Source organism: Lepidochelys kempii, chromosome 9 (assembly GCF_965140285.1).
Source record: "Lepidochelys kempii isolate rLepKem1 chromosome 9, rLepKem1.hap1, whole genome shotgun sequence".
In the NCBI taxonomy this organism is placed as follows: domain Eukaryota; kingdom Metazoa; phylum Chordata; order Testudines; family Cheloniidae; genus Lepidochelys; species Lepidochelys kempii.
This window is the reverse complement of record NC_136388.1, coordinates 98,110,257-98,122,983: the sequence shown is the minus strand read 5'-3', so window position 1 is coordinate 98,122,983 and position 12,727 is coordinate 98,110,257. Positions and strand designations below refer to the sequence as shown.

Sequence of the window (12,727 nt, the reverse complement as noted above, 5' to 3'; positions counted from 1 at the left end):
AGAATACATAAGAGTTAACGCTAGCAATTTAAAATGTGTATGTTCTTTACATCATCTTGGTTTTAAAATAGACTAAGTAATGCTATGCTGTTCCACTGTAGACTGCCTTCACAGCGTTCCAGTTGCTCAAATGGGAAATTACCAGGAATACCTGAAGATGATGCCTTCTCCCCTTCGGGAGATTGATCCAGACCAACCGAAAAGGCTTCATACATTTGGCAATCCTTTCAAACAGGATAAGAAGGTAGGGAGGAGCAACATTCCTGCTTTATTTGTAGCTATTTTTCACCAGTACATGATATGGCAGGCTCCATAACATTTTCAGACAGTTCAGTGGAGAGTGGAGTCATTCCTTCAACTTCAGAACCATTCTCATTCTCTAAGTATGTTGTCTGAGAGAATTAGATACAAAGGCTCATGTTGCATTTGTAAGTGCTTTCCATTCTAAGCTGGTGTGCATTTGAAACACTGCACCTTATATTAGACATGTTGGCATTGTGTTTTCAGACAACTAAAAGCCAGCTGAGTTGAGGAGGCTTACTCTAGTTATATCAGTGAAAAATCTCTATTTCAAATAGAACTTTCTGGTCTCTTTTCAGGGTATGATGATTGATGAAGCAGATGAATTTGTCGCTGGGCCTCAGAACAAAATTAAGCGTCCAGGAGACCCCAACACTCCAGCATCGCTAAAGAGAAGACGCAGTATGTCGCCACTGTTGAGAAGACCACAGTCACCGCCTGTTATAACTAATCATGTTGGTGGGAAAGGACCACCCTCTCCTTCAGGATCACCGTCTTATCCTAATCTCAGAGCCATCCCAGGTCACAAAGGTACACTGAACTGCAGTTCAGAACCCTGCCTGGGTTACAGATGAAAGTACCAGTGCAAGAAACCATTGGCTACCTAAATGAGTTTGTAAAAGGGGGAGAAGGGTTATGTCATCATTTTTACAAGTGTTTGTTTTAATTAATTTCAGTGAGAAGATTTTAGTTTGTCCTCTGCTGGTGTAAATAAGTTGGCTATCATTAGAGCTGGTCAAAATCTTTTTGTTAAAGCAGTTTTGATGAAAAATAGCTTTTAATGAAAAACAAATTTTGGTGCAGAAAAATTTCTAATGGAAAATCAAACAACCTTTCTTCAGTTAAATTTGTGGTTTAACTTTTTCATTTGGAAAAGAAACAAAACAAAATTCATAGGAAACTTGGATGAAAACTAAACCAGTGAAAATGAGCGTTAATTTCCTAATGAAAAATGATATTTTTCTTCCAGCTTTATCGTTTCTGCTGAGCATGCTGAGACAGAAGAAAACTGCTTGCTGTCTTTCTAAAAGACGTGCTCTAGTTTAGCCAGAAGTTATGAGCTTGATACAGGAATTACTGGGTGAAATTATATGGCCTGCGTTGTATAGGAGGGCAGACTAGTTTATAATAGTCCCTTCTGGCCTTAAAATGTATGAATGTTGGTGACATTCAAAGTATACTTAGATTGGGGAACCTCAGAATGGCCAGGTCTGTTCTTTTGACATCAGATGGCTACTAATTTGTTTATTCGGTGTTCCTTCTTTCCTGACATCTAAGATCTGAAGATAGAAAGTACAATTTAAAGTTTGATACCTTTGTAATGGTCCCAAGATGCTATTGTGATGTATTAGCTTGCAGATCATTACTCTGTAGAGAAGATTTATTCTGAGGAATTGATTTGAGGAAAGACTAAAATTATATGTGCATGCTTGTCTAAGTGACTCTTAAGGGGAAGGAGGAACAAATCACCAAGGAGAGTGTAAACAGCAAATAGGGGGAGGAATACTTTTATGGAGATAAAATTGGGAAATTTAGGGCGAAGTATTTATTTATTATTATGGCACCTAAGAGATCCATGGTGCTAGATCAGGGGTCGGCAAACTTTTTGGCCTGAAGGCCACATCTGGGTATAGCAATTGTATGGCAGGCCATGAATACTCACAAAATTGAGGGTTGGAGTGTGGGCGGGATGGGGGCTCTGGCTGGGAGTGCAGGCCAGAAATGAGGAGTTCAAGGGGTGGGAGGGGGCTCTGGGCTGGGCTGCGGGGGGTTGGGGGGGTTGGTGCGGGCTCTGGCTCACGGGATGGGCTCTGGGGTGAGGCTGGAGATATGAGGGGTTTGGGGTATAGGAGGGTGCTCTGGGCTGGGACTGAGGGATTCAGAGGGCGGGAGGGGGATCAGGGCTGGGGCAGGGGGTTGGGGGCGTGCAAGGGGCTCAGGCTCCTGGCGGCACTTACCTCAAGCAGCTCCCAGAAGCAGCAGCATGTCCCCGCTCTGCCTCCTATGCAGAGGCATGGCTAGGTGGCTCTCAGTGCTGCCTCGTCTGCAGGCGCCACGCCCAAAGCTCCCAGAAGCAGTGGCATGCCCCCTTATGGCTCCTACGTGGAAGCACTGCGTGAGCCGTGCAGCTCTGTGCGCTGCCCCGTACGCAGGTGCCACCCATATAGCTTCCATTGGCCACGGTTCCCAGCCAATGGGAACTGCGGGGGGCAGCGCTTGGGGCGGGGGCAATGTGCGGAAAACCCCTGGCTGCCCCTACCCGTAGGAGCTGGAAGGGGGACATGCCACTGCTTCCGGGAGCCACACGGCAAGCCCCCGACCCCACTCCCTGTCTGGAGCACCGGAGCAGGACAAACCCCTGACTCTGCTCCCCAGCTGGAGCTCAAGGGCCAGATTAAAAGGCCTGACAGGCCGGACACGGCCTGTGGGCCGTAGTTTGCCCACCCCTGTGCTAGGTGCTGTACAAATACAGAACTAAAAATGGTCCCTGCCTCAAAGAGCTTACAGTCTTGAAGGAGTGGCGGAGGCACTTCTTGAGAGCAAGGAATAGAGATTATTTTCTCTATTTGGCACTGGTACAACCATTGCTGGAATATTGTGTCCAATTCTGGTACCCACAATTCAAGTAGGATGTTGATAAATTGGAGAGGGCTCAGAGAAGAGCCATGAGAGTGATTTAAAGGATGAGAAAACCTGCCTTTAGATTGACTCAAAGAGCTCAATCTATTTTGCTTAACCCAATTAAGGGGTGACTTGATTTCAGTCTGTATCGATTGGCACTTCAGTATGTAACAATGGGCACTTCACTCTAGCAGAGAAAGGTCTAACACAATCCAGTCGCTGGAAGTTGAAGCTAGACAAATTCAGACTGGAAATAAGATGTACTTTTTTAATGGTGAGAGTAATTAACCATTTATCAAACGTCATAGAATTATAGAATATCAGGGTTGGAAGGGACCTCAGGAGGTCATCTAGTCTAGCCCCCTGCTCAAATCAGGACCAATCCCCAACTAAATCATCCCAGCCAGGGCTTTGTCAAGCCTGACCTTAAAAATATCTAAGGAAGGAGATTCCACCACCTCCCTAGGTAATGCATTCCAGTATTTCGCCACCCTCCTAGTGAAAAAGTTTTTCCTAATATCCAACCTAAACATCATCTCTCTCTCCCTCCCTCCCCCCCCTCCCAAGAGTTGGTGCCACCTGGACTAGATGATTACGTGGCCTTCTGGCCTTGGAATCTCTGAACCCATGAGATGAGTAAAATGGTAGAATAGTCTCCCAAGGGGAGTGCTGGAAATTCCATCACTTCAGAGCAGTGATCCCCAAGCTTTTTACCTTACTCTGCCCACCCCGTCCACATGCCTCCACCCCTTCCTTGTGCCCTGAGCCGCAGCTGGGAGCAGAGCTGGGATCTGGGGCCAGAGCAAAGCTGGTGGCAGAGTGGGGCTGCGTGGTGCTCCCTCCCCGCCCCTGTGGGGGCTGGCCTGGGTCGCACCATGCTCCCCCCCTCCCCGCTCCATATTCCTCTGCGCCCTCCCCCCCCCAGGGGGTCACTTCCCACAGTTCGGGAACCACTGCTTTTGAGTTAGGGCTTGTCTACACAGCTACTTAAGGGAGTACATCAAAGTGCACTACAGAACTTTTACTGAATAAGTCACAGGGTCCACACAGCTGGCCAGTGTGCTGTACATTCACACCGTGTTTTCCTCACCCTAACATGTAGACAAACTCCTAGCCTTTTAAAGGACAATGTTGGGACAGTGCTGCACTGTGAAGGAAATAAGACTAGATGACCAAAGAGATCCTTTCCATTTCTTGTTTTAAATGCTATCTCCTGTAGGTGCTTTTAATGCTAATTATGAACTGATTATGATGCATAATTTAACTTACAGATGCCAACAGCAGTGTAGTTCAAGATGCTAATGGAGGGAAGAAGGCCGAAAATTGTCAGTCACTAGACAAACAAATTGACGGATTGTCTACACAAATGGTTCCATCAATCCCTGCTGCTATGGTAGATGATCTGCTACCGAATGACTTGGACTCTTTGCCTGATGAATTCAATTGCTTAAGTGAAGATGGACTTGATCATAAATCTGCCACCAATGCACTTGTTAGAGGACCTCTAAATTACAGCATGCCTGTTGATGACCAAAAAATGGTAGTGGAGTCCACTTCTGGGACTGTGCCAAACTCATTGCAAATAACACATACTATGTTGGAAGGAAACAATGCTGATGTCAAAATAAAAGTGATGAAGGAGGTTCGCAAACCTGGAAGAAGTAAGTTTCAAATGTCTATCTTGGTATGGTCTACTTAAAAAATAGAATTCATTACTTTAGAGTACATACAGTTTTATACCCTTAGATTTGGAATTGCTGCATAAACGGTGATTTTTGGGAGGGCTTTCTTGGACTGTTGAATAAATGAATTAGGGCGTAAGGGTGGTAGTGGTGGAGAAAACACTTCCTAACATTGTTGGACGTTGAATGGAATTTAATGGGAGCAGAACACTTAAGGTGCAGCACCTTTAAAGCATGCCATTTTATCTAGCACTAATTACATTTTTGAAACTACGTAATTCCACATCTAAGACATACTTCAAGAAAAATGGACTGAGTTATTTGAACATATGAAGTCTGACATTTTGTTGTGCTGTGCTACATTTGTGTATGCATGATGCACTTTTGCTGCAATATGTCCCATATTCTTCAATCTTTTGTCCCGAAGGGGAAGGCATATGTAACTAGCACATGTTTTGGAATGTTCCATAATTGGAACCCTACAGTTGATGGTGAAGTGAAATGTGTTTTGTTTTTGTTTTTTTTAAATTAAACATGAAAAGACTTTAAGATCATTAATGGAGTACAAGGATAGACTTAAAAAGAAGTGATTTGAATCTTACAAATCTACTAGGAGCTGAGTTCATAGTTCTGCTTCCATGAAAAATTTAGTGATATCCCCAACACCAAAATCCTATGAGGAAAAGCAACTCTCTCCTCTTTTGATGATTGTGGTTATGCTGTCCTTGCAGGACAAAAACAGCTCCAGAGCTTACGTCTTGGAGGTAAAAGCACTTGAATAGTATATTTGAAGTTAACAATAGAACTTCACTGATCTGCATATCTTATGATTCTCACACACTTGTACTCTTCCCACTTTTCAAAGATTGAATAGCAGGATGCTGCTGTAGTTGACTAAGAATGAATTACCTCTCCAAATTATGCGGCAGAACCTTTTACTAATATGTTGTGAATTATGATAAATACAGTAATTTAAAATAACAGAGGACTCTTTAATGCAGTATTCTTGGGTTCTGGTAATTGTTTGCTTACTAATTCCTCAAACTGAGGATTTTTCAATGGGTCTTTTTGTCACTTATGCAAATTGAGGTTTCTGCCACACAAAAAGTTACACATGTTTATTCTGTTAATGATGTAAGATCTTAAGCAACCTTTTGCTTTTAAAAGCATTTCAGTCCATCTTTAACATATAAAATAAATTGAACCTGAGTAGCTGAGTCAGGGTTTTCTTTGCTTCCTGTTTGGTGGAGGATGCCAGTCTAATCATACTGTTACCAAAGCTACACACGGTAAATGGTGACTTAGATTAAAACCATATATTAATATATGATGAATCTTCTGCCAAAACTTCTTACCTTAGAGCTCATGAAGTACTCATGAAAGTGAAAAGACCAGTAGCAATGGCTTAAACCAATCATGGGTCAGGTTGGTAGGCTGTAGAAGCCTGTTTACTTGTGACTCTGCCAATGCACCCTGGTCCCAACTTGTAATTCCTCTGCTGTTCTAGTTCTGGATCTGTTAATCATGCCAAAATATGTAGCTTTGTAATATGGCTAAATAGTAGGGAAGATGTCTTTGGTTTCACTTCTGATCTAATCTAGCTGCTACACAGTTCTGCCATGTGATTTTCATGCAATGGCTAAAATAGCTTTCATAAATTTTGGTTACATGGCAAATGATTCATAAATGGAGAACCTTCTGAAGGAAGAATCTTAACTCGCCTGCACAAGTCTAATCTTAAACGTGCTCCCAGAGATGGCCTTTCCAATTTAGCGTTGAAGCTCATTGGCAGTTGGGCATATGTGCACAGTTTGTGGTGTATAAAGTGAGAACAGGCCAGTTTACTGCAGGATCCTACTTTTCCCAGTGACAGCCAGTGGAAGTCAGCTTCTCAGGTGCAGCACTAGAAGTCAACCAGTACTTCAGTAGCTTTTAAATTTTTGCTATCAAACGCTTTCTGCACACAAAATACTGTTCTGTCTTTAGTCTTGCATATATTTTCAGACATAGCAGAAGTGCGAAGTTATGAGTCTCATTTCTTCTCTTGGATGATGATCTTTATTGAAGTCACATTTGAAAGATTAGTTTCTTAAATCTGCACTCTTGATTGACACAACTGTTTGGATTATTTTAGATTATGAAAAAATCTTCACTCTTCTTGAGGAAGTGCAAGGACCTATGGAAGTTCAGAAATATTTCATTGAATTTGCTATCAAGGAAGCAGCAAGGTTTGTATAGAATATAAAACCCAGATTAATTTTTTTTATTGAACATGGCAGTAAAATCAAAACTTTTCCAAGAATATTATCTTGTTTTTTTCTATTCCAAAATATTGGTCGTTTAATGAACTTTGTTTTTAGAAAATAAGTAACTCCATAAAAAATATTGATTACATAGCTCTGTAGTGCTGTAGATTTTTAAAATGTAGAAATGGGTCCTTGAAGAAACAGGGTTTGAGTTTGAGCCCATCTCTAATTTAAAGTACTATAATGAGGTCAGAAATATAAAATAGATGTCTGACTGAAGATGCAGAGATGCTCTGGAAATGTGATTTGTATGTTGAATGGGTGACTAATATGAAAGTCACTGTATTTTGGAAGGAAAAAATTAATATGAGCTGAACCAAAATTAAATTACTCCCCCTCTCTTTCTTAGGTTTAAAAAACGGGTCTTAATACAACACTTAGAGAGAATACTAGAGGAAATAGAGTTCAGCAGTCTACCCAACAGAGTTAATCATGTCCACAGTAGATAACAGTGTACCGGCAAAAGACACACGGATCAGGGATGAGTTTGCTGTGCCACAGAAGAATGAAGGAAGACGTGGCTGATGCCCTCACCATCTTGGCAGTCAAGTGATTTTACTGTCAGAGTCTGAGAAGAAGCAGTGGAGCTTTAACTTTAAGAACCTCTGTCGGCAGAAGCTGGGCTATAACCTTAAGGATTTGCTATGAAAGGTGTGGCTTTTTTCCTGTGGAGGGTGCTATTCGCTCAACAGGCTGAAGAAAATAACCATTGCTGCCCCTCCTGCAGGTGATGAGAATTTACTCATTTGAACATTGTCATTATAGACATTTACGTGCTGTAGGCAGCAGGTTGCATTAAAAATGGGGCCTGTCAAACATGCACACTGTCTGCACTCTTTTTGGAAAGATCCTGTGTGTTCAAAAACCTCCCAAAAACACCCACGTGGTAATATTGCATGTTGCCACCACAGAGACAAGGGTCGTGTTCCCAGGAACTGATAGCCATGCCTATAAACTTGAGTTTCAGTGTAGATTGAATCAGAGTAAAGAAACTGCTATTCTGTGTTAATGAAAGCTAAAGACAGCCCTGTGACTGTTACCACCTGATGGTCACTAAACAATCTACCTCAGACTCTCTTCTGTTTTGTCTACAGACATTATGAAAGTGCACCTGAGGCTTCCCAGGTCCCCGACTTCAGTTCTCTTTCATCCTGTGAGGAGGACGGAGATTCTTCAGGTGGCCTTGGCACACGCTGTGCTTTGGAAGCACTAAAAGGAAACGCTTTTAAAACGTGTATTTTAATGTTCATACAAAAGAGATTATTTTGAACAGTATTGTTACCAGATCACTAATTTGATATTTTAATTGTACAAAAAGAATTTTTGGAACACGTGTATATATATAAAATAAACCATTTATTAATTTTTAATAAGTGCATAATCTGACTGAGGAGTCTTTAGCAAGAAGTGTTGGTTCCTCTGATTGACTGGTACAAACAGAAAAATACTAATGTTTCAGTAGATCATTGTGATTGAGCCGGTAAGAACTGAGTGCAAATAGCACAGCAACATTAACCATAAATTCTTTTCCCCTTCAGTCACAGATCGTGGAAATAGCTGCTGAATTTGTGTACTTCCCAACATTTCCAATGTAAGGTCGTGTCTTTGGACGTGTATTAAATGCATTAGGAAGTCCCCTGCTTATCCAAAACCTCACTTATCAAAATTAATATCTTCCCCCATTTCATTCATAAATGGCTGTGCTGTAAAAAGTTGACTATCAAGCTTTAAAAAACAATTTTGGACAAAGCACATCACTTTTTTCATGAACACAAAGCAGATGGATCAAGATGACTGCAACACCTACAGTCAAGTAGGCTTAAAAAAAAATGGAGATAAAGTACCAATTATATGCCAATAGTAGGTGGCTTGTATGACAAAGGACCTGGTAAATATTTGGTTAATATTATAAAGTAGGAACCAAACCAACTTCAAGCAATTGCATCTACAATGGTTGTGTTTTGAAGAAGGGACTGAAGAAGAGATCATCTTAAGTATCTACAAGCTTCTATCTCGCAATAGAAGTATACTTTGGAATCTGGCCATCCAGGCAGAATGTGAAGGAAAATGGATTTCAGCTGGCAAGGCTATGCTTGGCTACAAGCAAAGAATTCTCTTTCTCCCGCCCTTCACAGGATGTCCCTCATCTGCCACCCCACTCTGAAAGATACAAGTTTGCTGTCAGACCCTGCCAGAAAAATATCAACGAGACAAATCCACCAGCAGCAAACCTTCACTATGGTATAAGATAATAAAGGGCTTATCTTTACATACACCTTGTGATAACAGTAACTGGATGTACACTTAAATGCTGCCTCATGTCTCTCAAAATCATGCAGTGCATCTCTTGAGGATCTTTAAGGAAGGTTGTCTGTTTTCATTATAAGACTTTTGTTCCTAGTATCTTACCCATGGTCAGAAATACAGTCAAGATCCTGAATTTAGAATATCTGAGTCAAGCAAAATACCCCTAGGGCTAGTCATTAAGAGCTGTGACCCTCCTTCTATGGCCCTTTAATTAAGATCATTAAACGGTTCTCCCCATTTCAAAAGACCACAACCCATATTTTTAATAAAACAAAGGGAAAGGAATCCAGAATATTGATTCATATTGCATAGTTTGTATTCAGAATATGGTGTTTACCATGACAAGAGCTAGCCACATTAAGCTGATCTCTTTGCCTTTTAACTTGTTCAGACTGATTTGGAATCTCCTGCCTGACTAAGTGAACAATATCTTTTGTTATTTCCGACTAGCTTAGTAAGTTGTAAATGGCAGGGAGAGGGGAATTTAAAAAAAAAAGAAAAAAAGTACAAGTTGATATGGATGGAAAGGTTAAAGGAGAAGAGTTCTTATCCAAGAAAGAAATGACATACCTTCAAAAATAAACCCTGCTAATGAGTCTTGTAGACTCATTGGTAAAGTAGGAGAAATCCAGTTCAACCAGGCATCCAAAATACACATGGCCTCAGCTATGTCATGGACTGAGTGTAACTCTAGGACAACAAGCTAGACGAACGCCGGAGTGTTTAGAGAAATAAAAGGCAGTGCTTACCGAAAAGCCCAGTCTGCTTGATGTCAGCCATGAAAATCCCATAGCATGTGGGGAAAATATTAATGGAACAACTTAAGACTCCGTAAGAAGAATAAATGTTGCAGAGCACAGAAAGTAGATCCACAAGACAAATATACCCCCAAGCTTCACACTGTATTTGACTGCTGAATGCAATTGGGACCGCTAGAAAGGTCATTCTAGGTTCTGCCATTCATTACAAGCAGAGTACGTGACTCCAAAAGCAGCAGCTGCATCCTAGAGAAACCAGTAATTTTTCTGCCTATGTAGACAATGTCTCTGTGCAACATTATGATAGTCCCCGAAGAAGGGATCACATCGTTGCCCGGGACTGCTAACCTATATGTAGTAAGGAAATGGGCTTCTGAAATCCACAAGTGCTTCCTCGTTGGCAGTTTGTTTTTTTGTTTGCGGCCTTTGCTAGGTTGATGAATACTAAGGTTGCACTGCTAAAGTGAAATGTGAAAGGTCTGCTAACTTCCCCACATTGTTAAATACACACACCTTGAAACATGATGCAATTTGGCCAGATTGTGTAAGTGTCTAGCTTACTGTTGCTAAGTGTGTATACTAATGGGCTGTTCAGTGTTTTGGAGCCTACTTTTCTTCATGTATCTTTTTACATTCCCTGACTTTTTGCTTTAACATGCACTCTCAGTGGGACATTAACTTTTTTCATCCTTTAGCTCATACCATTTTTTTTCCCCCCACCCAAGGAAACAAGCAAAAATGTCTTCAGATCTGCTCACGGGGACCAGGCACCTGCTGACACTCCCCTGTCACTGTTGGTCGTCATCTGAGCACTTACAGACAAACCTAACAAGCACATTATGCATTTGTACAATTAGACGTTGCTCTTGCCTGTACCCAAATGGCATTTTCAAATACCCATAACGCTCGGTATTAAACCGAGCAAAGGTCTTGCTCCTCACCTGAGGGACCCACCTGCATGTTAAGCTTGAACTATCAAAAGTCCAGCATCGGTGAGCTATCTGCATCTTGAAGCAGTTGGGTGGGAACAGTGCATCTATCTTCTCTTCCGCCCACCCTCCTCAAGTCTTGATTCAAAAATGGCTGATGGGGACTGCCTCCATACTTAATAAATAATTCCCTGGAAAGCTTCAGTTCAGAAGAGGACTCTTTTCAAAGTTAGGAACAAGTGAAAATGCATGGAAACCAATTGGTAAATTTAACTGTAGCATTTTCTACCAGCCAACACAGTGGCAGAACCTTAGGAAAATGTGTTTTGCAAGTAGAAAGCCCTTGTCATGAAGAGCCTGCCAGCCAACTTGACTGAAGATGACATACCAGAGACCATGCCAAAGGAAGGCCTGCAGATGGAGACAGGAAAGAGCAGTGTAGGTGGGCTTTGTAAAAAGAGATGGAAATGTTCAGCACACTGATCTAGAACAATGTTAATTTCAGTGCCTGTAGGAAAGGACTTCATTCTAACAGAAATGGAGAAAGGCAGCATTCTTGTCCTACGACATTGGGCCAGGGTAGAGGGAGTTTCAAACCTGGATCCACGTTACTGCCTTGTACAATTTCATTACCCCTGTCCTCCATTGCAAGGAAGGAAGGAAGGATGTGATATTCCAAACATTTTCAGACTAGCAATGCAGCCTTGATAAAGGGCAAATGTAACTGGTAATGGAAACTACTCTTTCCTTGCTCTCGCCCAACCATTTCTCTGCTTTTCCTTTTTCCCACTCAGATGAGATCACTTGTTTTATTTTTACCATGAAACCTTCTACTGACAGCCTTTGTCCTGATCTTACTTCTTACTTCTTACTGGGAATTGGTCCTGCTTTGAGCAGGGGGTTGGACTAGATGACCTTCTGGGGTCCCTTCCAACCCTGATATTCTATGATTCTATGATTTTATGATTCCCCTTTGTAGTAGGTACAACAGTGCTGCAACTCTTGTTTGGGTCTTTAGATAAAACCATCAGGAAAAGCAGCTGTGCTAAAGCTTTTTCCAGCTTAAAGTGCTCTAGCATATTTAGAATGTTCTTTAAAAATAAAACAGACTGGCTAATTCTTGGACCTAAAGGTATGAATGTGATGCTTGCAGCAGTGGGTAGTTTGGAAAAGTTCAGGACTGTTTTCATGGCCCTGTTAATGCTACCTAGTTATAAATCTGTCTACAATGGATTAGGAAACCATACGAGCAGACTGTTGTGAAGCACAACTCTGTCCAAATCGTGTCTAGTTTTTAACATTGCTGCTGATGCTGTTTTCTCCATAAATTTACGGCTAAGCCTAATCGAGAGCAGCTTGGTCTAGGGATGATCAGAGAAGGAAGTGCGGAGAGCATGGAAAATTTAGCAATCATGTTTGACCCTCTCTTATGTCTAATCTCAATCTTGTGCTGCAAACGGAGCCAATCGCTATTTGTCCTACACTGAGCAGACATAGATAATAAGATTTGAAGACTTATAATGTCTCCCTCAGTCTTCTTCTCTTTAGACTAAACATGCCTAATTCTTTCAATCTTTATAAATCACGTTTTCCAAACCTCTTATTTTCATTGCTCTCATCTAGACTCTCGCTCCAATTTGTTCACATCTTTCTTAATGTGTGCTGCCCAAAATTGGACACACTACTCCAGCTCAGGCCTCTCCAGTGCCGAGTGGAGCAGAATGATTGCCTTCCGTGTCTTGCATCTAATGCTCCTGTTAATAGATGTGCCATTTGTGTTTTGCACATCACATAGTCAATTACAAATATAAGCTAACAATAAA

General features: G+C 41.5%; 1 protein-coding gene across 6 annotated transcripts in view; it reads left to right on the top strand.

Annotated features, from left to right (window-relative positions):
* Window positions 1-8,283, top strand: part of LOC140916749 (integrator complex subunit 6-like) — a 54,027-nt gene extending 45,744 nt beyond the window's left edge. For 5 of the 6 annotated variants that reach the window (XM_073358475.1, XM_073358476.1, XM_073358474.1 and 2 more), the window contains 6 exons: window positions 102-244; window positions 600-831; window positions 4,194-4,583; window positions 6,739-6,832; window positions 7,260-7,637; window positions 8,005-8,283. In XM_073358475.1, coding sequence (XP_073214576.1) covers window positions 102-244; window positions 600-831; window positions 4,194-4,583; window positions 6,739-6,832; window positions 7,260-7,359 — 959 coding nt within the window. In that variant the 3' untranslated portion in view covers window positions 7,360-7,637; window positions 8,005-8,283. Of the gene's footprint in view, window positions 1-101; window positions 245-599; window positions 832-1,270; window positions 1,652-4,193; window positions 4,584-6,738; window positions 6,833-7,259; window positions 7,638-8,004 lie in introns of those variants that run through there. The other variant, XM_073358479.1, reaches the window with a different exon arrangement.
* The last annotated feature ends 4,444 nt before the right edge of the window (window positions 8,284-12,727 follow it).